At 39.2% G+C, this 26,796-nt stretch overlaps 1 protein-coding gene across 1 annotated transcript in view; it reads left to right on the plus strand.

Annotated features, from left to right (window-relative positions):
• The first annotated feature begins 1,217 nt into the window (after positions 1-1,217).
• The window catches only part of Hcrtr2 (hypocretin receptor 2), an 87,081-nt gene continuing 61,502 nt past the window's right edge, over positions 1,218-26,796 (plus strand). The window contains exon 1 of the mRNA XM_005347607.3: positions 1,218-1,739. Coding sequence (XP_005347664.1) covers positions 1,517-1,739 — 223 coding nt within the window. The 5' untranslated portion in view covers positions 1,218-1,516. The remainder of the gene's footprint in view (positions 1,740-26,796) is intronic.

A 26,796-nucleotide genomic window follows, 5' to 3' on the forward strand; every position in this document is an offset into this window, starting at 1 on the left:
ATTTGTACATGAATACATCATCGTTTTATTAGTTCTTGGAGAATTTTGTACTTATTTTGATCCTATTTACTCCCCTCTTCCAACTTTTTTAAGACCTACCCTGCCTTTTCTACATTTCCAACTTTGTGTTATTTTTTTTTTAACCCATCAAGACCAATTTGAGGTCAGATATTTTTGGATGTAGGGTCTTTCACTGATGGCAGGAGACTTACCAGAGGACATACTCTTAGAAAAAACCCCAACCCTCCCAGCAGCTAACCGCTGTCAATAGGTCTTCAGCTCTTCTCTCCGTGCTGGCATTTGTTCTGGCTTAGACTTACACAGGTCTTGTGTATGCTGTCACAACCACTGTGATTTCACACGTGCAGCTGCGCTACAGTGTCCAGAGGACACCGATTCCTTGCGGTCCTCTATTGCTGCTAACTCTTGCTCTCTTTCGGGCTCCTCTTCCCCAAGTGAGCTCTGGGCTGTGGGAGGAGGGGTTGTGGTATAATGTGTTCCTTTAGGGCTCAGCATCTTGCAGTTTCTTATTATCTGCACCTTGGCCAGTTCTGGATTTCTGCGTTAATCATCATCCCCTGCAAAAAGAAGCTCCTCCGATGAGGGTGGAGAGATACATTAATCTGTTACTATAATAAGTCATTAGGAGTCAGGTTAATACTATGTCCATTAAGCAGCATAAAAGTAGGTTCTGCCGTGTTTTGTTACACTTGCCCTTGAAAGTGCAAATCCCTATTGAATACAACTTTCAATTAAAAGTGACTCTCTCCTCGTGTTTGATAAGGAGTGGCAGGCAATGCCTTAGCAGTTCAACCACTGCCAACTTGGCTCATGATGAACACTGCGATGCCATATTAAATATTAAAATATTTGGATGAAATGACTTTTGCATGGGTCTGTTTGAGACTAGAGTGGCTCGGGATTACTTTTACAGTTGTGCTACAAAGAGAAGTGAAGCCATGGATGCATTAGCCATGTGTTGACCTTCCAGCCATGTCCACAGGCTTATGCATGCCAGTGCACATTATGAAAACTGCATGGAAAACAGGGAGAAAGTGATAGGAAAAAGGACATTTGATCCACAAAGAAACAGGTTAAGATAATTGCCTTCTCCCTCCCACTCCCTTTCTTTTCTTCTTATTCAGCTTCATCTGTCTGTCCCTCAGCCCTGGAGGAGGCTATGGGCTGCAAACTCGCTGCTGGAATGAAGAGTGGTTGAGCTGGAGCTGAGGTCAAGGTAAATCTCTGCTCCCAGTCATTGCTGCAGCCTCCCCTTCCCTTTCCCTAGCTCCTCAGCAGCTTCTCCTGGTGCAAATCCCCTGCAAAGACACGGAAGCGGCCGCCGAAGTTGCCGGGCGCAGGGCTCCGGAGGCATTGGCTCAGGAACTTTTCACGTCATTCCCGGCTCCGGAGCCCCTAGTCGCGGCGGCGCAGCCTTTCCCACCGCGGATCCCCGGTGCTCATGGGGCAGGCGAAGACAAGCTTGCAGCACTGAGCCGAACAGGACCAGTCCGTGATGTCCAGCACCAAATTGGAGGATTCCCTCCCTCGTCGCAACTGGTCATCCGCTCCGGAGCTGAATGAAACTCAAGAGCCCTTTTTAAACCCTACGGACTATGACGACGAGGAATTCCTGCGGTACCTGTGGAGGGAATACCTTCACCCTAAAGAATATGAGTGGGTCCTGATAGCAGGGTACATCATCGTATTCGTTGTGGCTCTCATCGGGAACGTCCTGGGTGAGTCTGGTCGCGGGCAACCCTTCAGAAGGGCTGTCACCTCTCCTCCGCCCAGTCTGCAAGGCTGGGAGACCCCTCCCTTCTCCTGGGGTGCAAACAAAGAGGTCGCTGCTCTTGAGTGAGGTTTCTAATAATTTGGGGGGGGGGTAAGTTTTCTGATTTTACAAAGTAGGGACGATCTCTAGAATGATTATTCTGTTTGTCTGCAGAGAAAAGAGGGAAACTGTTTCTGTTTGAGAACCTAGCTTACAAGCGCAAGGAGAGGGACAAGGACCTCCAGGTGGATTTGCTGAGTGTAGGGGAATCTGTAATGCTTCTGTGCAGACTGGGTGGGTTTCCTGGGGAGGGCTTGCATCCGGAAAAACTGATGAAGTCATAAGGCCTTTTTGAGCTCGGTACCATGCCCTTTAGCAAGGAGGTTTAGGCTCGGGTCAAGAAGTGGTGATGAAGGGGCAGAGTGGAGGCAGAGGCAGGCAGAGGAGTGCGCTCAATCACAGAAGCCAGAAGCGGAATTAAACAGAAACCGTGCCTGGAGCAGCAGGAGGAAGGAGGAGCATCCAAGAAAAGTGCTCCGGAGCTCGTCCTCACCACCCATTCAAGCATTCATTCATTCATTCATTCACCCATCAACTAATACTTATTTCCTCCCAATGAGTGGTTGTTACCAGTTTCAGAAAGATATTTGTACCAACTGGTTCCTTTTTCTTACAATGAGACTACGCTTAATATCAGTCTGTCTTGGTCTGTGTAAACACAGGTTTCCTTGCTCGCTCATTACTGCTCTTCCAACCACAATTTCTGAGGGGTAAAGTGAGGAGTAAGGAAACTATGGGAGCTGTGATGGTGGATTCATGAGGACAGGAGGGGGGATCTCTTTCAAGAAAAGGCGCTTCCTTTCGGGAGGAAGCTACGACTTAAATTGTGAATGGAAGGAGTATGTACCTTGATGAATGGAGAGCAGAAGGCTTTTCAAATGCAGAGGGCAGTGTGGAGGAAGGCTGTTGAAAATGACCAGAGGAGGCAGGCAGCCTGGAGACGGTGCTGTCTCCCCCAATAAGAAGGGGGAGAGGTGAGTGACATGAAATGGGCTGGGAAGTCAAAAACAAAGATTGTGGCCGCAAGGAACTCAGCAGGCTTGCAACACTGCCCTGGCTTTAGCTTCTCTTCCAGTTCACAGTGTGGATGAGCTGACAGTGTGTGGCTGAGAGGGCTCTTTAGAGAGGGTGCCAGTCAGGCAACAAGAAATCTCTGAGAACTTTAGCTTGCTTTTTATTATTTTAGGATCTTTTGCGTTTTGAATTTTTCTTAGGATTAAGAATAAAGACAATTTTAGTGTTCAATGGAAGTGCATGAACATGTGGAGTAGATGCGATTCAGCCTCTTGTTTTGAGACTAACTCTTTCAATGGTTGTGCCTGTTCTGTTTCCCACCTTGTCATCCTCAGAGCCACAGCCACAAACAGAGTGCTGTGAGCAGGGCAGCAGTTACTGCATGTTCCCATACTTACTGCTAAGTGAATGATAGAAATTGAACATGCATGGAGTATCTACCTTTGCAAGACCACTTGACGTACACACTACTGCTTCAATTTTAAAATAATCCACACTAAAAGATATGATGGCTTATTAGAGGACATGATTTAGATTCAGCCCCATTTATTCTGACCTCAGATCCAGAACTCTCAATTGTAATTCTACTCTAAAGCTAGAAAGCAGGTAGAGAATACATTCTCTGTCCTGGGTTGTCTGCAAACAGCCTATGGGATGGGCTTCTTTTCTCCTCTGAATCTATGTACACTGCCAGTAAAGTTCCACTATTAGTCACTTCACATGAAACCCTGTCTAAGAAGGGATAATATTGCTCTTAAAATCAAGAAAAGTAAATTTTTTTAAAGGAGGAAAAGCTATAAATCACCACCATTTTCCTTCCCCAATTTTATCTTAGGCTTAATCTTTGTGATAAACATGTTCTTCTTTGATGTATTCCGGTTTGCTTTGCACAGAGACTCTCTGATGCAGCCTTCATGGCCCTATTGCATAGTTCAGACATATGCATATTTGCTGGTTGGGGGAAGAGTAATATGCCTACACTGAGGCTACTCCATAATGTCAACCAAGACAGCACTCTCCACAGCCTCAAGTCCTTAAACACCCAGTTCCATTCAGCTTAGAAGAAAGATTTACCCAAAGAATTCTCGTCTCTAGATAGTGACAGCTATTTCCCTGAGGACTGGATTAAATCTGAATAACACTAAAGTCTTCTCTGGGTGAACAGAGCTCATGCTCTACTCACATATGTCCTGAAAGTTGGCGAGGTTAGGGTTTGACATTTAAACAAATGAGCACCGTCATTACTTACAGACTCCTTGATCTTCGTTGTCACTGTCAGCTCTGCAAAATGGATTAGAACAAGAATTACCCTTATGCTTCATGGTGTGAATAACTCTACCTGGAGTGTCAGGACATGTGACACTACAAATGTAAGATAAAGGGATGCCATGAGTCTGAGGGAGACATGACACAATCCAGGAAGTAGATGTAATTACTGACCCCCAGGTCCATATAACATGTGCATTTTCATGTAACTGATTACGTGGAAAATATCAACCTTGTTGAACTTATAAATGCAATGCCATTAGCTGGAAGTCCTTTCTCTGACAATGTCCTTTTGTAAAGTGATGCAGCAGAATATTGTCTAAGCATAATGGCAAAGTCTTCATCACTCAGCCTCTCCTTTTTCCTCCTGACAATCTCTCACCATCATTATGTCCCCACTTCATTATAAGGATGCTCCTTGCAGAGATAGAAAGCAGTTTCCTGGAAACAAATGACAAAGTCATTCACAAAAAGGTACAATTACTGTAAATGGGAGTTGATGAGTGTTTGTGTTCCAGCAGAAAGCCATATGCATGTCTAATTATGGAACTTTAAGTTCTAGGAAGCAGTAGGTGGGAAGGTTCTATATCTTATACCCAAGTCCACTCACCTACTTATTTAACTGTTATATCTTGAGCAATATTTTATTTATAAAATTGATGTGTGTAAGAAGGAAAATACTTTGGAACACTAAAATAAACAAATTAGATGTAGTCTTTAGCCCTTATTCCTTGAGAAGAAACTGGAGGGAAAGATGTTTCTAGTCATTCAAATGTTAAATGCCCATGAGAACATTCAGTTCTCTGCCTCTCTTCTTCCATGTTCAATGACCTGGGCAATTTCAAACATCGCTATCATTACCTCAGTCCGGAAAAAAGAAACCATCCAGACAATCGACATTCAACTAGTTATGCTTCTTGCCGCTTGTGTGTCTGCTATCAAGTTCTGAACTCTCCAACTCTAATTACAAACTGTTATTAGATGACACCTAATACATTATATTTTAATCAAAAAATTAGGGTATTGTTTTCCCCACTTCACTTTTGTCCTACCATGGAACCCTTAAGGTATGCACTTACCTGAAAAATCAAAAGTAGCAAGATAAAGCATAAATAAGTAAATAAATAAATAAATAAATAAATCTGTAAGAATGCTTAATCTGAAAATGAAACACAATGTCTCAGGTTTCTATTTTTTTCCTCCTGATTTTAGCAAGGAGAGCATAACTAACGTAGTCAAAGAATTTTCATAAACCAAGATCTTTGTTACGTTTAAAATTTTTCCATGCTAACATTCAAGCTCACTGAATTCTCACTAGGCTCTTCACATTCAAAACCATGTGCGCTGATGCTCTATCTCTAATGAAAGAGTAGACCTCTGTTGTTTGAGTCAACATTCCGGAGTTCCTCACTCTGCTAGGGGTCCTATCTTTGATAAGTAATGACTCACTGGGATGGGTCCGTCAGTAACAAGTGACATATGTGATTGGTGTGTTTACCTCCCTATCCTTTTCTTACTGTAAAGAAAAATGAAGACCATTTATTAAAAACTATGAGCCAAGCTCCATGTGCTAGGCTCCATTCACATGTTTCAATGCCACTTTGTGATAAATTAAAATGCAAAATCAAAAAATGTTTAACAAATGAGGAAAATATTTTAACCAATCTGAAAGTTCAGTTACACAGAAAGTGGCAGCTCTAAGTCTCAAATATGGATTTCTCAGAACCAGTGCTCCATGTTCTAGTACTTCACATGCCCTCTGTATTATCTAAGATTGACGGAATTGCACTGGGAAGGAAGAGAGCAGACAGTGCCCTGGTGTCCTCCAGAGAGTGTGCAGTACTGTGCTAGCATGCTGTCACATTGTTTCCCTGACAGACGACACTTCTTCAGCTCCGAGGATGAGCTCATTTGATAAGCCAATCAAGGTCAGGATGGGGTTACATTACAAGGTAACATAGGTACTGCCAAAAATGCTTTTGCCTGTTCTGTGGCGCTGACTCACTGGGGTAAAATGTTAAATAAGTGTGGCTAAGGATTTTTATGTTTTTGAAAGTATTATTGTTAGACATAACGCAAGACAAAAAAAACCACTTAAAAACTGATGTAAACCAGAGACCCTTGTCCTTTTTCTTTGTTTCCAAACACAGTAATACATTTAAAATATTAATATTTCATTAGACGGTTCTTAGTTGTTACTAGTTTGACCATGGAGATTTGATAGATATTTTAATTTGCATTAAATTCCTATCATTAGATCTCTGGCCTCATAAAAATCTAGCTCCTCAAATTAAGTGTCTGATTTATTCCTTATTTTCATTTAGATATCACTATGATTAAGCTTTTGGTAATAATTTGATCTCAATAGTAAATGCCCCCAAACCATGTTCAATATGTAGAGTATTTATTCTTAGAAAATCTTGTTATACTTTTGTGTCCATTGCTCATCAGAGCACCTTTCTGATGTAGGTTGTATTTAATTTAAAAAGTTGACGTTTTTGTAAGTCACTGTGAAAGAAAGGCATAGCACATAGAAATATTCTGCAGGTGTTTGCTCAGAGTGAGAACAACTGCCCATTTCCCATCATTCCAGAAGGCAAGTTCAGGAGCACTATGACCTTTTCCCAGTCTTCTGCTAAACCATCTTTGATTCCTGAATTTGTCGTATGGTGGGATCAATTTACATGTATGAAACTCAATAACTTGTTAAAGTAAGATGACGATTTCAATGTTTTGCTTTGAGGTGAGAAGTAACTACAAGTCTTTGAAAGACCAAAGTCTTTCTAGCCATCAGTCTTTTTCTGTGGGCAGATTAACATGAAGATTTTTTGTCTTAGTTATTTTTTATTCCTAAGGCAAAAACACTGTAACCAAGGCACTTTAAAGAAGAAAGAGAAACTGTTTAATCTAGAAACAGTTTCAGAAAGTGAGGCTCTGACCCTCACAGTGAGAAACATGGCAGCAGGCAAGCAAGCATGGCCCTGGAGCAGCAACTCAGAGCTTATATCCTGATCCACAAGTATGAGGCAGAGAGAGAGAGAGAGAGAGAGAGAGAGAGAGAGAGAGAGAGAGAGAGAGAGCACTAATATGGATGTCCTGAGGAAAAGAAACCTCCAACTCCACCCCCAAGAATACACTTTCACCAACAAGGCAGCAACTCCTAATCCTTCCTAAACAGTTCCACCAACCAGGGACCAAGCATTCAAGTATATGAACCTACGGAGGTGGTTTTCATTTAAGCTAGTTACAAATGCAATTGGTCTGAATGACAAGTATCTGCTATAATAGCAAATAAACTCTGCATTTTCATTCACTTGGCACCACATAAATTTATTATTTCTTTTTTAGATTTTTAAAACTTTTTATGTGTGTGTAACTTTGTGGGTTTCTGTGCATCATGATGTATGGGCAGTTACCCTCAGAGGCCAGAAGGTGATGTTAAATCCTCCGGGGCTGAAGTACTAGGCTTATGAGAAACATCATATAATGCCAGGAAATAATGCCAGTCCTCTGCCAGAACAAAATGCCATCCTAACCATGGAGCCATTTCTTCAGCCCTGTGTCTGGATAATTTAACAAATTATGACAGTTAGAGTGTCTGTTTCATCCAACGACTCATGGTCCAAGCATCTACTCTTTGTATGCCACCTCCACACCAGGCATCTGAGGTAACCAGCTACCAGGGTAGCTCCTAATATCTCTACTTCCTGGTATTCATACCTTGTCTCCTGTAAACTAACATCATCTTTCTTTGGGTCTGGGTAACAACAACATCCAGAAAATGAGAAAGCATTCTGCTTCCAAGATTATGTTTTAAAAGATGAGAAACTTTAGTTATGATGCATATTTTCTTTCTTGCTCGTATTTTCTTCTGAAGCAAGCCTATGTGGGGTGTGATTAAACCCTCCAACCACAAGACAAAGAGAAGATGAAGACTGCTAACAACTTTTGCTACCAGATGACTGCTGGAAATTGAACTCAGGACCTCTGGAAGAGTAGCCAGTACTCTTAACTGCTGAGCCATCTCTCCAGGCCCCTGGACTGAGCCTTAATGACGGATTCAGAAGCAGAGTTGTCCATCCAAGCTCCATATCAGTATTTGGCCTCTCTGAAATTTGGAATATTTTGGTTATTTTAATCAATCAGGTTTTCAGGTAAATTGATATGCATATAGTAGTTCCCATGGTATATGACAGGAGTAAATTAGGAATAATAATAATAATAATAAAGAAAAATTACTTAACCAAAATTTGACAAACTACGCTCATGATTGTTGAGCCTTACTTAATAAGATCACATTGTATCAGTCTAATCTATCATGATTGTATAATCATCACATTGCAAAAAGGCTGGGAGATGTGTATCTCTGACACAGGAAAGGTATGAGACTAAATGGTACTTTAATTTGCATAAAGTCAGATAAAGGGAAATAAGAGAAATTCAGCACTCGGTGTCATACCAATAGAGTTAGCTGAAAATATTGAGAGATTTTATGCCAATTACTGTACCAGGACTGAGGGTACAAAGAAAAAATCCAAGGGGCATGCACCCCAGTTAAAGGGACAGACTAGCAAACAGTTTCAATATAAAGTGGGAAGAGCCCTCGTGAAAGCGTGCACATAAAGAAATAGAAACCTATAAGAGGGCTGATAAGCAAGCATCTTTGCATGATTAGGTAGAGATACAGGAAGAGAAGACACCTAAACTGAATCTCAGTGAGTGAATTCAAGTTGCTCAGGTAAAAAAGACTGGGGAAGGATGTTCTAACTGGAGAAAATAGCATAAGATCAAAGAAACATGAAATAACATGGACTGCAAAGAGAATGGTAACAACCGGCAACTGCTGAGTAAGCACAGGTCAGAAAAGAATGGAGAGAAGTCTGGGTTGTGATGAGGCATGGACCAAAACAGCCTGAGCATCATGCCTAAGGCCCAGGAGTTTTAGTGATCATTTCTCACTAGGTTGGTAGCATTGTATACTTCAACATTTCTGAAAGCAAGAATAGTTTAAACATTTTCATTGTTCTCGATTCACAATGAAAACACAGCAATGATTACAACGGTACCATCCTAGGTAGAGTTCAAGCAAGGCCTCTTGTTTACCCTGTCAGCCCAGAACTTAAATAATCACACAGAAACTATATTATTTAAATAACTGTTTGACCCATTAGCTCTAGCTTCTTCATTGGCTAGGTCTTGTATATTAATTTAGCCCATTTCCATTAATCTGTGCATCACCACAAAGTCGTAGCCTACCAGCAAAGTTTCAGTGTATCTATCTCTGGCAGTGGCTCCATGGCTTCTCTCTGACTCTGCCTTCCTTCACAGTATACAGAGGGGAATCCCACATCAAGGTAGGTATGATGGTTCAGGGATAAAAGGACCTGTTCCCAAACCTGAACACTTGAGTTTAGTCTCTGTACCCCATGCATTAGAAAGAAATGACTCCCACGTGTTGTCTGCTGATTTCTACGTGGACATGATGGCAAATTCACAGCCACGTTCAAATACACATCAACATGCTTAAAAAAATAAACATGATGCTGTTATACAATTGTCATATTCTTCTCTAGATTTTTAATGTATTGAATTCCCCAAACTCAAGAGGATATTTTTAATTATTACCGGTGTGAATGAACTAGCCTTTAAGAAAGTAGAAACCTAAAACTTGGAAGTAAGACCAACCCTATTGCTGAAAACACCATACACATGAGTAGGGAGCATGGAAAAAAATCAAGCTGCTGCTGTCTTGGCAGTTTATCCGTCCTGGAAAGCTTTCATAGTGATGACATGTGTAATTCTTGCTACTAGAAGATTAAATAAGCAATCTTATCCACCTGAGTGTTCTGATTACGAAGTCCCATTTCTGAATAAGGAGCTATTGGTAATTTATAACAATAGGGAAAGAGTTCAAAAGTTTTCTTTAACAGTGTAGGCCCTGACCCTTTTACTCATCTTATCACTCCTCCCCTCTTGGACTGGTCTCAGGTAGCTCAGCCCAGTACTTCACTATAGATCTTTGTATCTGCTTCCATCAGTTGCTGGATGAAGGTTCTATGGTGATAATTAAGGTAGATGTTATCATTTATAAACAGGTAGTGGGGGACCAGTCCCACAAGGCCTCGGCTCGTCCCTTGGCGAGTGGGAAACTGTAGTGGATGAGAGACAGACAGATATGCTATGCAGAAAGAGTTTGGGTATAGAGTTTAATTAGTGGGCAATGGAGGAGGAAGCGAAGGGGAGGAGAGGGAAAGGGAGAAAGATACATATCAAAAGGATTGTTCAAATTACTAAAGTGAAGATTAACAAACACCGTTTAATACATCTCTACCCAGCAGGACAAGTCTTCCAGAATTGCTCAGGGACTTATATCAGGAAACTACCTTGCTCCTCCAGGAAACTTTTAACTGAAATAGTATAGGGTTTTTTTTCCCCACAGGAAAGTACACCAAGATTTTCCTAAATAATATTCTATATCTCTGCAATATCTGAGGCTACATAATGTACCAAACCTTCACTTTAACTATCTTTGTGTCAAAGTAATCCCTAGTTGCCTTTATGAATTTACAGCTACACTTGAGTTCCATGTTCCAAAAGCACCATGAGAGCTGAAAGCGAATGTCACTATGACTCTAACATTCTGTCAGGCTAGCACATCCTTACCTGAGTACAAGGAGTTTCAAGCATGCCAAAAGAGGCTTAACGTTGGGAACTCTTCGTTAGGTACCTATGTCACAATTAAATCATACTAATTGTTAACTTTTGCTGTTCAGAAAAGAGTGTGTGTATGTGTGTATGTGTGTGTGTGTGTGTGTGTGTGTGTGTGTGTGTGTGTGTGTGTGTGTGTGTGTGTGACAGAGAGAGAAAGAGAGAGAGAGAGAAAACAAAGGGTCGGGGAGGGGGGGTTAAAAAAGTAAATCAGCCACGGAGCAATCAGTTCAATATCCAGGGTTCTAATTTCAAGCTCTAGTTTCACTAAAATGGAGAAAAAGGAAAAGAAAGAAGGAAAAGAAAAACTTATACTTCTAGTGAATTATAAGACCAATGCTGATAATTTCTGGATGGTTCCAAAAAATTAATTTAATGAGAATAAGAGAAACAAAAAATATCACTCTGACTAGCTCTGGTTCTTAATTTCTAGAAATTTCAACCAAATTATAAATATACCCCCAAGGTGCAATTTTGTCCTGAGAAGGATAATGTCACTAAGTTTAGTAGATATCAAACAATCAGGACAACCTTCTCAGCAATGTTTATTATTACCAGTCAGTGAACTATAGTATAATTTATAGAATTAAATTAGGGGGATATTATCTTGCCCTCATTATATAATTCTTTAACAGAGTGTTTGCAATAGTCCAACTTAGTCCTATAGTCACAAGTATGACAGAGTTATTATCACCCTTCTCTAGGTGGCAACATTCAGTGTTATAGAGTCACTGCTCTGTTAGTTTTCTAAATAATTTCTTTTTCCTAAACAGTGACTAAATTCTGCATTCTGTTTTCTATTTTTATTCTTGGTATACCTATGTTAACTCTATACAAGCTGAAAATATCTGTGGACTTTAAAGAACACTCAACTGTTAATGTGTATTTCCTTATCGTATTAACTGAAAGGGTCTTGGATTCCATGACTGAGTATCTGTTCATAAGTGCAAGAGGGATGAGGAGGGAAAGACAAAAAGAGGGGTAAGCCAGAGATGTTATTTTCCCTCTTGGTAAAAGGACTTCTTACAGTGACTTTAAGTGCCAGGTGTCATTGACAACAATGGAACCCTCTAAGGCTTACTGGTTTCAAGTTATAAGAGTGCATCTTTATCACCGAAGTAGAACCAAAAGCAGCAGCACTTTATAGAAGACTCAGTCTCATGTAGAAGTGAGAGGCAAACAGAAAAACACAATGTCTTGCAACAACATGGAGATTTTCTAGGATTATTCAATTTAGAACTATTTCCTTTTCTTATTTCATTCAGCAAATATTTATTGAACACCCACACATGCAATCTCTTTTATTACATTTTGTAGAGGAAATAGAAAATTAATGAGACATGATCCTTACCTACAAGGAATTTCTAATTGTATGTTTGAGTCTAAGCCATAAATAACAGACTATAGTGTGACAGATATGGAGGAGGGAAATGTAAGTTCAGAGGATACAGCAGATCTGACTTGGGGTCAGACCCTTCATTGAAAAGGAAATAAATGATGTTCGGTTTGTTGACAAGTGAGTACAATTTTGAAAAGCACAAAAGCATTCCATTGAAGCTGATAAAGTAGTAAATATACCATAGCTTGAAAAATGCACAATAACTGTAGATAAACCTTACCAAAAAGTCATCCCAAAATCTCAATAAAGCCTTGGTTTTCATATGCGTTCTGATGAATTTAGCATAATACTTCTTTGACTTTTTGAATTGCTTCATTTATTTTTTTATGGGTCTTTATTTTGTGTCTCTTGTCTGTAGCATTGGCTAACGATAGATTGAAAGAACAAAACTTTTGTCATTTTATTATGTGACAAAATAGACTTCAAACCAAAACTAGTCATAAGAGATAAGGAAGGACACTACAGACTCATCAAGGAAAAATCCATCAAGAGGATATTGCAATCCTAAAAATTCCCTGGAGTTGTTTTTAAATGACTTTGTTGTCACATGTGAGAGTGTTTTGGAGGAAGATCAATTTGAGGCTCGGTAAGAAAGAAGATATGAAACAGAAACGCACTCAGGATTCTTCAGGGCAATGACGGTTACTAAAGTCCACACAGCTGATGGTTAGAAATAAAATGAAGCAAATAGAAAAGATACTATGGAGCTGGAAGTTGGCAGCTCATCAGGTATGAGGAAGTAAAGGAACTAAAAACAGTACCTAATAGTTAATAGAAGATTTTAGCCAAAGAAAGCATGGTGCTGTCTTACTTTATCAAATTCAGGTAATCCTCCTTGGTGATAAGCATCCTTATCTGCTGAGCCCTTCTTGGTTTTCTAGAACCGTGAGGTGCATCATTACGTTATTAAGATTCCTCTAAAAGCTTGTATCAATAAACTTCCCATTAATCCTGCTTTGGTTATATTCCAGAAGCTTTGGAATATCCTCTATCATTTTCATTTGGCTCCAAGAATTTTTTTTTAAAAAAAACTTTTCTGATTTCTTCAATGACTCCATTTTTATTCAAAAGTTTATTATTCAAACTCCAATATTTTAAGCATCTGTTTAGCTTCTGAGATTAATTACTGTTGCTGATCATTTCCAATTTTATCCCATAATGATCCAATAGAATTTTATACTTATTTCTGTTTGTTTTTAGTATTTGTTAAGGTTTGTTTTGTAGTTTATAATATATTCAATTTTTAAAAAGATTCACATGGCATGGAGAATATTTATTCTCTATCTGTGAAGTAGAAGATTTTGTACATACATATTAAATACAGTTGACCTATACTAGATATCAGCTTCTGGTATTCTTTACTGACTTTGATTTTATAAGGTATAACTGGATATGAAAGAGAAATTTGAATTCTACTATTACATCAGGAACAGTGTGATTTATTATTCTTTTATAATTTGTTTTATGAAACTGATAGAAATATTTGGTATATGAAGACTTATAATAATTATACATTCTTTATGGCTTTTTTTTACCAATATGTAATGGTCATCTAAGTGTCTTCTGATTAGTTTTTGGGTTGAAGTTACTTTATCACAATAGGACACAAAGTTGCCAACTTGTTTGCCATTTCCAACCTTTGATTCCCAGTTTTTGGGTACCTTTCCTACTTATATGAATTTCTTCAGACATAAGAGACTTGGATTTTTGTGGTCCATTTTTGTTTTAAATTTTTTATACAATTTGTTTTTGATTGTCTTGTTTCCTTTCCACCAACTCATTCATATTCACTCATCTCCATATTCTTTCTTTCTCAAAATAAAAAGCAAGGACAAAAACACATCCCACAAAGAAAAAGCACACAAAAAAAGCATAAAACAAGAACAGAAATCATGGGGTCAATTTAGTATTGGACAACTATTTCTGAGCATGCTCCCTTACCTGGAGTGAAATTGCTATACTATGTGCCATATAAGAAAACCGATTTTTGCTTCCCAAGCAGTTATCAATTGCAAAGAGCTTCTTTGTTAGAAATGGGACAGTCTATCTATTTCCCTTCTCCAGGCTAGGGTTTTTTTCTGCTTTAAATTTATGTAGGTCTTGTGCATGCTATCAGAATCTGTGATTTGTATGTTTATCAGCCCATATCTTTTGTTTGGAAAGCACTATTTCTTCGAAGTTACCTTTTTACCTCTGGCTTTTACAATCTGTCTGCCTCCTTTTCTACATAAATCCCTGAGTTTTGAATGAAGGAGTATAATACAAATATCTCATTTATGACTTAGTGCTACAAAGTATCTCACTTTCTGCATTGCCCAGTGTTGTGTTTCTATATTAATTACCAGCTACTTCAAGAAGAAACTTCTCTGATAAATGTTTCAGAGAGTCACTGACCTATGGGTATAACACTATTCCATTAGTAATGATTTATTACCATGTTCAATTTAGCAAAAAAGTTCTCAGCAAAATGGTTGTGACTCCTTTGGGGGTCAGATATCAGATATCCTGCATATCAGATATTTACATTATGATTCATAACAGTAATAAAATTTTAGTTGTGAAGTAGCAACACAATAATTTTATGGTTGGGGTCATCACAACATAAGGAACGGAACTGTATTAAAGGTTTGCAACATGAGGAAGGATTTAGCAGAATAATTGTAGGTAATCCACTAGGGCTCATTACAATCTAGTCTCATGTCTTGGCCTAATTAACAGTGTAGTGAACAGGTTACATACAGCTTAAACTATACCCCAACAAAAGTGGTTGGTTACTTCTATAACATTTGTGTCACTACTGCAGCAGTAGGTATATCTTGCAGGCACTATGCTATTGTATTTCATAGGATTAACAGCTGTGTGAGAACTTTGTTTATTTTTATTTTATGTTAGAGTATACAGCTCTCTGCAGCACTATGAATGCTAGTCAATAGGGATGAAGCTTCCAGTTGAACACCAGCTCAATTTCTCCATGTTTGATGACAGAAATAAGTTGTGTCTTCAGAAACAAGGTCTTACCAGAGTCACACTGTGGAGGGTAACCAATATGATTATCAATAATTTGTGATGTTTGGTAGAAATCTATGGGACTCCTTTGGTCAATGACTCAAAAAGATGTAACCCATTCCTGATACTGGGGATTTTATTTGGTAGCATATAATATCCAGTTAATGTACTGTCTCTTCCATTATATGGTAACTGTGATTAATTTTCATTTACATGTGTATTTATTTTAGCATGCTTCTAGTAGCAGTTTTCACTAAGACTGTCCACATGACCTTAAGTTTAGTTGTCTCTTTCCATATCCTTTTCTCTACCCTGCCTACTACTTTCTCCTAAATTATAATCCTCCAATTCTAATTTACCCTTCATTCTTTTATAACACTATATTCTATTTCCCTTTCCTTGGAATATCCTGCTTGCCTCCAGTCACTTCGTAGCTACCTAGCCTCTGTAGATGTATTGAATGAAACACACACATCCATAAACCTTCAGAGCTAGCATTCACATATAAAAGAAAACATCTTTTTCTCTTGAATTTATCTTTCTGAGTCTATATTACTTAGGATGATTTCTCCATCCATTTATCTGAAAATTTTATTTTTCTTAAAAATTAAATATTTTGTTGTGTAAATCTACCACATTTTTAGTGTTCAGTCATGGAACATCTAGGCTATTTCCAAGTTCCGGCCCTTATGGATAGTGTAGCAATGATCATGGATGAGCAAATCAAAACAACTTTGAGATAACATCTTACACCTGTCAGAATGGCTAAAATCAAAAACACCAATGATAGCCTATGCTGGAGAGGATGATCCACTGCTGGTGGGAATGCAAACTTGTGCAACCACTTTGGAAATCAGTGTGGTGGTTTCTCTGGAAATTGGGAACCAATCTACCTCAGGATCCAGCAATACCACTCTTGGGAATATACCCAAGAGATGCCCAATCATACTACAAAAGCATTTGTTCAACTATGTTCATTTGTATTTGTACATGGAAACAACCTAGATGCCCCCTCAGTGGAAGAATGGATAAAGAGAGAGTGGAATATATACACATCAGAGTACTACTCAGCAGTAAAAATAATGACATTTGGAATTTTGCATGCAAATGGATGGAAATAGAAAACACTATCCTGAGTGAGGTAACCCAGATGCAAAAAGATGAACATGGGATGTACTCACTCATAATTGGTTTCTAGCCATAAATAAAAGTCAGTGAGTCTATAATTTGATATCCTAAAGAAGCTACATTTGCCATTTCTATAAGGAAAAACGACTTGTTTTGTGTGTCAGGGTGGAGATGCTGAGAACCTCTCCACATCAGACTCTTTTACCACATTCCTGCTGCTGTCTCCAGACAATCAGCCTATAGACTGTTCTTATCAGAAAGCTTCCCCTCATTTCTCATTCTACCACGCTCTTTCTGGAGTTCCAATCTCCTTCTTGATTGGGCAATGACAGTGTTTTTCTTGTTTGTTTCCAGTCTCAAACTCCATGACCTCTGTCCTGGTACTTTATGTTCCACTTGCCTCTCCTGGACCGCTCCCCGAATTCAGCCTCTGACTGGCTTTTCAGCACCGCCTACTCCCTCTCCTGGGCTCACAGTGACTAGTGCTTGAGTCCTTCACCACAGTTACTTGATGGAGTCTAGCTCAGCACTGGCAGCTTGATGTGGATGGGAGGTGCAGGCAGGTTTCATTGTGGAGACATTCCTTACTGGTCTCATTCTGCTTTCTGTAGGTCACTCTTTTTTTTTTTTTTTCTCAATAGTAGCTTTTTAATTTTCACTTTCTTCCATCCAAACTCTCTATGGGCAGAGGATTCTTCTAAACAGCCTACTCCTCCTCTTTTATATTTACTTAAGAGTTGAAAAGAATCATCTTGAACCATGTACTTAAACATGTCCAGAAAAACCAAAGCTAAATCCACACCAGAAATCTAATTTCAAGGCCTGTACTTCAACTCTTGAATCAGAATTTTAAAGGCTTGAGACAGAAATTTACATTTTGTCTAGGGCCTTAGACGATGAAAATTATTGCCATAGGAAATAGTAAAGATGTACCTCCAAGTAGATGGCGGATACTTAGAAATAAAAATACCTTCACATAAAATGAAAGTTGATTATGCTGGTAGTTATCAGGGAAGGAATTTGAGGCCTTTTTTTGAAATGCACTTATTCTAGAAAACAAGGAAAAGTAACAAAAGGACCAATAGGAAAAGATGGAGGAGATAAAAAAAAACAGTATAAGAGCTCGAAAAGTTTTCTTGATATTAATTTAGAAGTAATATTCTAATATCACAACTCTCTTATGTCATAGATAATCAGCATATGTTTTGTTATACAGCATTACACCAGAAAAGATGTTTGAAGTCTGAGATACTAAGTAACTTTCATTGCAAAATAGAATTAGTAATACAAAATCTCTTTCAATATTTTCTACACAACAAGTCAGCGAATTAAAATGAAGTCACTTCACTTTATTGTGTCCTTTGAACCATTAAACAAATCCTTTATGCACACGGTGCTTTTGCAAAGCAAATCCATTTAGTCAGCTAAGTCATAGAAAGAATTGAAATGATGATGTAAACATGATGGAGGTGTCATAGAAAGAATTGAAGGGATGATATGAACATTATGGGGGTGTCACCATCAGAGCATTATGAAAACCAAGGTCTGAGTTGTTCTCAGTGGCTCTGATCGATTATGTCATGAATTTCAGGAGTCATTTGTCATATATTGGGATAACAAGGAATTAGAAATAATGTTAAAATGTGAAAACACCAGAAGAATAGCTTGAGATGAGAAATAAAAACTTGTTAAAATAGCTGTCCATACCAAGATTTTAGAAATGAAATTTCAACCCAAAGATCCTTAATGTTTGTATCTTATAAAGGAAGGAACAAGATCCCAGCAAGCTCTATCCAATCAGATCTTTTTCTTGAAATCTTCAGAGTTTTCTAACATTATTCCTCTAAAAGATAGATCTATGAGAAATATGGAGCAAGACATACAAGCTTAGAGTTATATCAATTATTGTTAAGTTAGAGAATTATTTTTTAAACTAGATAAATTCATTCAGATTTTAACAATCTAATATATGCATATATATGTATATGTGTGCTTCTGTATTTCTCATGCATTTCAAAGAAATGTCAGTGCAACTAATAATATTTTTAAACCTTTTTATTTATTCTTTGTGTCGGTCATATCATGCATCTTGATCCTATTCATCTTCCTGTCCCTTCATATCTGCCCTCTGTCTTTGTAACCTCTCCCCTATCCCCCAAAATAAGTAATAAAATTAAAGAGAAAAGAAAAAAATGAAAAATCTCATCACAGAAGCTGTAGTGTGACACAGTGAGTCAGTCACATGATACATCCTTTAGTCCATATATCTTTACTTTCAAATGTCCATTGCAAAGACTCATTAGTCTGGTTCAAGGTCTCTGGTTCTGCTACACCATTGATATTGGGCTGTTATGATTCCTCTAGGATATCTTACTGGTGCCCTGTGTTATGGAGATCCTGCAGCTTTGGATCTGCAGGGCCTGCCCCTTCACATGCTCCAGCAGATCGTAGATGGGATGGATATTGGGAGACTCAGCTCATAACCCTGGTTATGGGCCTAGATCATGGCAGGTTGGTCAGTCTACCAGGTCCTCCCCCTGTCTTCACCACTTGTGTGGGCTCTCTTGCAGTGCCCCAGCTTGTTTACCCCATGCAGCAAGGAGCAAGAGGTTGGGGGTTCTCCTGCTTTTATGCCCTCAGGGCTGGCTCACCCACATCTACACTGCCAGGGCCTGCTCTAGTGTGTTGCCCAGGCCAGGTGCAGGACCTGCTCTCTCCCTAGCACTACAGCTGGCGGGGGACAGGAACAGCTCTCCCGCTCTTGTGATCTCAGAACCTGCTCTCCCGTCTGCAATAGGTGGCAAGGGGCGGGGAAGGGGAGGGAGAGCGGAAGGGTGAGGTATTCTTCCCATATGGCTGATGTAGGGCAGGACCCGGTCTCTCATGCTCAATTCCTCCAGGGGGCTCACCTGTATCCCCGTTAACAGTGTCAACTCCACTGTGCTGCCCACGCAAGGTGCAGGGCCCATTTTCCGGAGTACTGCCGCTAGGGAGGGGTTGGGTTGGCTCCCCTGCTTGCGTCAGGGGGTTAAGAGATAAAGAGAGAGGACATCTTTCCCTCACCCACACCACCACATGACAGACAAGGAGGGCAGAACCCACTCTCCCATTCTCGCTCCTTCAGGGCCAGCTGGCCCAAGTTCTCTCAGACGGGGTCAGCTCTATTGGGCTGCCGAGGTGAGGAGAGAGGACCTGCTCTCTCTTGAGTGCTGCAGTGGGTGAGGAGCAGAGCCAGCTCTCTCTAGTGTTGCAGCCAGGGAGGGGCAGCGACAACTTTGTGTTGGCCTATCCTCTCGGCCTTTGGTGCTATCAGGAGACATGGACAGCAACACAGACCACAGCTGCAGCAGGGCCATATGTCCAGACATGAACCCTGGCAGCAGCCCAGACCCAGATATCACCATGACCCCTAGTAGTAAGCAAGACACCAGCCTCAGTCCGCTCCTCACCACTTTGACCTCTTTAGATCTGCCTGTGTCCACAGGACATGAACCATTCTGTCTCTCTCCCATACCACACCATACATTTGCTCACTATAATAGTGCCTGATTGCCTGGAACTGCAAAGGAGGTCCGTGCTTTCTCCTTGGTGCCTGGGTATGGCATGGGCATGCATGTGGGTCTCCCTGTCCCTCTCAGACATAATGATAGTATTTTCAAAGGACATGTTTTACAAAGTGCTAAAGTTTGAAGCTCCCATTTGACTTTCACAATAATAATAATCATAATAATGATACTGATAATGATAATAACAGTAATGTTTTAAGCTCTTCTTGGCTTTTCCTATGAAAGTTATTTTCAACACAAGTTTAAGCTTCTTAGATCACAATCTATACTTTGTGTTTAATTTTAGTACTAATAAATATTGACTGCTAAAACATTTAAATGTCTTTAGTACCAAATATTATTGGCTTTCTTTTCTGCATATAATCTCTGAATATCATTGATTCATCCACAGTGAAAGAGTTGAACATAAATTATATTTCTAATGGTCATTTTCTTTATCAGTATGATAAGCAAAATTACAATGCTCATCATGAGTACAAGAACAGATGATCTGTGTTCAGATCTGAGAACTGAAGAAAATTGCTAGAATCTTCTGAATAACACAAGCAAGGTCACAAGAACTGATTTCCTTTGGAAACTTGAGGACAATCATTTTATCAATAAAAAATATTTCATCTCACAGCGTGCATCCTGTCGTTCTGCTGAGATCTAACTGATGGTGTGTCTCCATAAAGTGTGTATAAAGTAAATCTCAATAATGTTCAAACAGCCAACCATCCTTCATGAAACCACTATGGAGAGCCTAGTATTTAGAGTGTTCTTGGTATTAGAATCACCATCTATCAAAAATTTATCATCACTGACCTTGAGGAGTTAGCAGCATCATAAGGAGGGCAGAGATGCAATAATTAGAGTAAAACACAGCAGGATGTGAGACAGAGAGCTGAGACATATGAATACACACACATACACATGAATTAAGTGGATGAGAATAAAATATTAATGCCAGAGATTGGGCATGAAGGAAGTAAATGACAGGAGAGGCAAGAGAAAACTCAAAAGTTGCTATGGAAGCTTGGGCACAAGCCGTAATTCTGCTACCTACAATTGATTATATCGTACAATGACAAGAAAATATATTTAGCCCTCTCCTCTCCTGATATCAAACTGCACTGTTTAACTTTAGCAAGCACCTTACACCTATTTGTTCACCTTCATAATGTGTGTGACACTGCTGGAAATACAGGTTGTTTACAAGTAGTAGTGATGAGGCGAGCAGGCCTGCTTTTTGTCCCGCCCGGCTCCCACACAGCTTGATTAGCCCCAGAATAATTACATGGAAACTGAATTCATTTAAACACTGCCTGGCCCATTAGTTTCAGCCTCTTATTGGCTAATTCTCACATCTTGCTTTAACCCATATTTAGTAATCTGTATAGCACCACGAGGTGGTGGCTTGCTGGGAAAGATCCTAACCTGCGCCCGTCTGTCTAGGGTAGGAAAATCATGGCATCTGCCTGTCTCCACTTTCGTCTTCCCACAATTCTGTTCTGTCTTCCCTGCCTACCTATATTCTGACCTATCAGGCCAAGCAGTTTTCTTTATTAATTAACCAATGAAGGCAACAGATAGATAGAAGACACTCCTACATCATTTACCTATTTAAATTCATACTTGGGAATCCAGTTCATGCTGCTATTGTATGATAGTTTCTGGAGAAAAACAAACAACTGCTACTCACCCCAGAGAGGAAACCTCTGACAGGACAAAGTAAGGGTACCATCAAAGATGAACTAGGTGAACCAATTTGTTTCATTGGGTATACTTACAGGTCTGAGGGTGAGGGGTTATTTATGGGCTCAGATGCAGCAACTGCACCAACACCCTGTCCCAGCATAGGTGGCAGCTGATGAAAACTGGAAACCTGGAGTACAATGCATAACCTGTAGGCAGCACAATGTGTTGGAGAGTATCCTTTGAAATGAAATGAAAAGTTGGTCTGAGTGTCTTCCAGGAAGCTCAGTGGGTCTCTACTTCTGTCAGACTGCATTAGTTGAGCTGTTTCCTCTAGGCAGCCTAGCTGATCTGAGAGTGTCTCTCAACAGTTTTTACAGTTTGTAATTGCTTGAGGAGAGGGGGACTTAGAGTATCTGCTCAGTTTCAGGGACTTCCTGGAGCCTTTGAAGTGTTTATTTCCTGAACTTAATGGACTTCCTTCCAGGGTGGAATGATTTATTTACCTCTTTACAGTACCCTATTGTTTCACTCTCCTTTCTAACATCCTATGTCTTAACAAGTGTCCATCAAAGATGAGACCAAAGGAGTTACTCTTGGATAAATTTCTATGTAAACAGTTGCAAAGTAACTATGGCTTTAAAAGATGATGATAATTTTTCAGAATGGATATGATAAAAATACTTTGAGTTTGTTTACATAAGTATTTTCATATTACAATGCACTCTATTTGAATAACAACAAGCATATCACCTGGAAATCTTGATTATTTAATAAAAATTTGAAAATGATTTAACATACAATGGTTAATCTATGTCTCCATTTTCAAGTTTCAAATTCATTCATTGTTTCTGAGTCATGGCCAACACAACTGTAGGCACCACAGGGACATGAAAAGGAGGGTATGGTTAGACAGAGACACAAGACTCTTGTGTAGATAGATATTTCTGTTCCGCCTGGTCCTGAAGCTGTAAGTCCCAAAGAAACACACAGAGACGTATATTATTATAAACTGTTTGTCCCATTACCTAAGGATTATTATTAATTAGCTCTTACAACTTAAATTAACTAATAATTCTTATCTATGTTTAGCTATGTGGCTTGGTACCTTTTGTGAGTGCGGCATTTTCATCTTGCTTTCTCTGTGTCTGGGTAATTACTTCAGACTGAGTCTTTCCTCTTACCAGAATTCTCTTCATCTTGTTGACCCCGTCTATTCTTCCTGTCTGGCTATTGGTCAATCAGCTTTTTATTAACCCAATATGAGTAACAAATTTTTACAGTATACAAAAGCATTGTCCTACAGCACTCTGGGTTCTTTGCAAGAATGAATATTTTTTTTTCTTTTTCCCACTCAGTTGATATAATGTTTCTCTAGCTACTAGAGATCTCACTACAAGCAGAGCTTGAAATAGCAGTCCATTTGGCCCTCTTCTCTGAGCTCTTCCTTATGTTCTTCCCTGCCATGTGGCCTTGTTTTGCTCTGGAGAGCATTCTCCCTGGGCCTTACCTTATGCCTGCACTTTTCCACGGTCATGGCTTACACTGTAGAAAGGAACTGTGATCGTCTGGACCCCAACAGATCTAAAAGGGTAACACATTTCATATATATATTTCTACTTTACTCTCAATAATATAAGATTCAAACTATTTATTTTAAAGTTCAAGGCTTTAATAAGTACATTTAACAACATCAAGTGACAATAAATGAGACTTTCTGGAGGCTCCTTCCCGTTTTCTTCAGCACTGTGATGCTGTTTCGGCACTCGTGTGTCTCTGTCACTTAGTAAGCCCAGAGTATGACACCAAAACAATTAGACATTAATTACATCTATTTATTATTAAGTCTGATGCTTTTAAAGCTCAATGGCTTAACCTTTTAGAGTTTTTTAAAGAATGGCTTTTAAATGAAGTGCAATCATACAGAAAGGCAAAATGTGGTTGAAAAACATGCATGGAAGGATTCATAAAGCATCCTATACCTAAAAATATAGACCAGCTTCCACTTTATCTTCAACATTTCAGATTTGCCAGAAAAAAAATTACTATCCAAACCACTGTGATAACAGCAACCGTGGAGTCATATTCTTCCAGAATAAAGAATGAACAGAGAAAAGAAAGAATAAAGACTCAAGAACAAGATAGAACAGCATAGTGAGTGAAAATGAAATTAAAAAATCAATAAGAAATTGACTTATAAAAACAAAGCATTAAAATATAAAATACCTCAGGGAGGAAAAAAATCAATGCAACATAATAAAATGAAAAGAAAATGACTTGACTTTTAAAGTGAATTTAGATAAAGGTATCATCAGGAATATAATGTGTCAAGTTTCCCTGAAGATAAAACTAGATGCTATAGCTTAAATTAAAGACATTGTAAGCAAAATAACATAAAGGATGAACAGGAGCACAGATCCAAATATCTCAAAAATGTTTAAAACATAAAGGATTTTACATGTCTAGCATGAGGATCCAGTGGCTTCATCTCTATAGCAATGATGTCCCCTCATCTCACTTCCCCTGCTAAACTTGATCTCATCTAGGAAACAACACCCTTAATACTGTGTGGAAGGATGATGGAGGTACAGAGACCTGGGACAGACATACCACACCATCCTCCTCTCAGTCTAAGAGATCAGAGATCATCCAAGGAAAAACACAGTGTTACATCCTCATAAATCCGTGATAAAGCCGTGCACATTCTTTCTTGTAAGATTTTTGCTAGTGTGAATCATTAGACCTAAAGATGACTAAGACCTTTTTATCTACTTAAAAGAATCACCATCAGTAGTATAGTAGTACCTCTGATGGCTGTCCGAAGTCCTAGAAAGTGTGTGTGTGTGTGTTTCCTGTATGTGTATACTTAAAAGCCAGTCATAGTAAAAAGAAAAAAAGTTTCATAAGGCAGGCACAGTAGAAGAAAATGAAGAAGGAGAAGGAGGAAAAGAAAAAGAAATCCTACCAAAAATCTGAGCATCACACTCTCCTCCCCACCCCTCACTTTTCATTATTAAGTAAGAATTGTCATCCTTTCATTTAATAATGGATACTTTTAGCTTCTCTTTGGCTTATCCTTGATGGAGGAAGGTCATTGGCTAATAAAGAAACTGCCTTGGCCCATTTTATTGGTTAGAACATAGGTGGGTGGAGTAAAACAGAACAGAATGCTGGGAGGAAGAGGAAGTGAGCTCAGAGATGCCATGCTCCCCTCTCCCGGGCAGACGCACACGATGAAGCAAGCCGCCAGGTCAGACATGCTGAATCTTTCCCGGTAAGACTGGTACTACACAGTTTATTAGAAATGGGTTGATCGGGATATCAGAATTAGCCAGTAAGGGCTAGAGCTAATAGGCCAAGCAGTGTTTAAAAGAATACAGTGTCCGTGTAATTATTTCGGATGTAAAGCTAGCGGTGCGGGTGGCGGGTGGCAGGAAATGGCCCGCCACCCCTATTATTTCAACATATCCTAATTTCTACAACTTATACTGCTTCATTTGGAGATAATTATTAAGTAAAATTGAGTGTTATATACAAAAACCCTGAAATGCATGACAATAACCCAATAATCATGTATGTGTTGGGCAAAGAGGAGGTTTTTCCATCAGGTTGGAACAGATAAGGATGCTGTGAAGCTTTGTCATGCTGCAGAATGAAAGAATTGAAACATTATAAAGTGTGCGTATCTAGATTTTCTGTTCATTATTGGCAGAAGTTGGCTGCAGATAAGCAAAATTGTGAAAACTGAAACCATGACACCATGGAAATATGGTCATCACAGTGGATGCCCACGAAAACATTTTCTCGAGATTAGGGGTAAAGCTCAAATGAATGAATTCATAGATTTAGTGAGACTAGGGCTTTCTGTTTTCTCTGTTACATAAGCCTTATTTAGTTTACACTCATTAGATTTGGATGAATATACTTCAAAGTAGTAAGTCATATAGGAACAAAAGTGTGTTGTATTGGTAGGAACAAAGAAAGAAAGAGAAAGCTGGGGTAAAGGAACAAAGAAGGAATGTAGCTAAGAAACCTTGACCTTTTCCCTTTAATAGTTTGCACTCCTGAGAGACTGAAATAACTTTGTCTAGTACGTGTGATGGGCACACTGTGAGCATAACTTTCTCAGCCTCTGACGGATGATAGAGGAAATGATAGTTCCCAGCCTACCGAGTGTCTAGGCAAAACTGTAACATTAACACTACATCCAAATCCACCAATGGCCTGAAATATTCACTGATACTGAGACTTTAAACTTGGCGCTGGACCTAACTTTAACCCCACAACATTAATTTAAATCCCATCTGCCTCTACTCTGACCATAAAAACAATCTGAATTTTAAAACCAAGTCTAGAATTAAACACATAGGTCATGCCATTAATTAAAAAATGAGCTGCGCACAGTGGCACATGCTTTTAATCCTCACACTTAGAAGGCAGAGGCAGGTGGTTCTCTATAAGTTTAAGATCAGCCTGGTCTATGCAGTGAGTTCCAGGCCAGTCAAGGATGGATAATAAAGCCCTGCCTCAAAAAGACAACAAAAAATTATAAGTAAAATGAAATTTAAAGATGAATCTATATTTTTCCCTTGAAAGTGTGGAGAATCCTACACTCCTGGATAGAAGTATGGATAGGATGTTTGGGGAATAGAAGTCATTTCTTCTGTCTCTGTTACACAAATGCTTTCTAGGAAACAATTTCTGCTTTATGGGTTTTTAATAGAATTTACTTGAGTCTATAAAATTGTTACCTATCTTCTCCTAGTTCATAATTCTTCCTAGTCAGCACTGAGAAAATCCCAGAAGTAGGCATTTATGGCTTGATAGTGTTAATGTTTCATTTTTATTTTTTTTCATTCACAAAACTGTAAAACTAAGTACATGATAAAAAATAACCAAACAAGCCCAGCACTCGGAAGGCAGAAGCAGGCAGATCTCTGTAAGTTAGAGCCAGCCTGGTCTACAGAGGGAGTTCCAGGATAGTCAGGGCTGTTACACAGAGAAACCTTGTCTTAAAACAGCAACAAAATAGCCAGAAGCATCTCTTAATATGAAACTGTGCATGCACAATTATGTTCTACTGGGAACTCACCAAGGCCAGCTGGCCTGGGTCTGGAAAAGCCTGGGATAAAACTTGACACTCTGAACATAGCGGACAATGAGGACTACTGAGAACTCAAGAACAATGGCAATGGGTTTCT

Source organism: Microtus ochrogaster, chromosome 5 (genome assembly GCF_000317375.1).
Source record: "Microtus ochrogaster isolate Prairie Vole_2 chromosome 5, MicOch1.0, whole genome shotgun sequence".
Lineage (NCBI taxonomy): Eukaryota > Metazoa > Chordata > Mammalia > Rodentia > Cricetidae > Microtus > Microtus ochrogaster.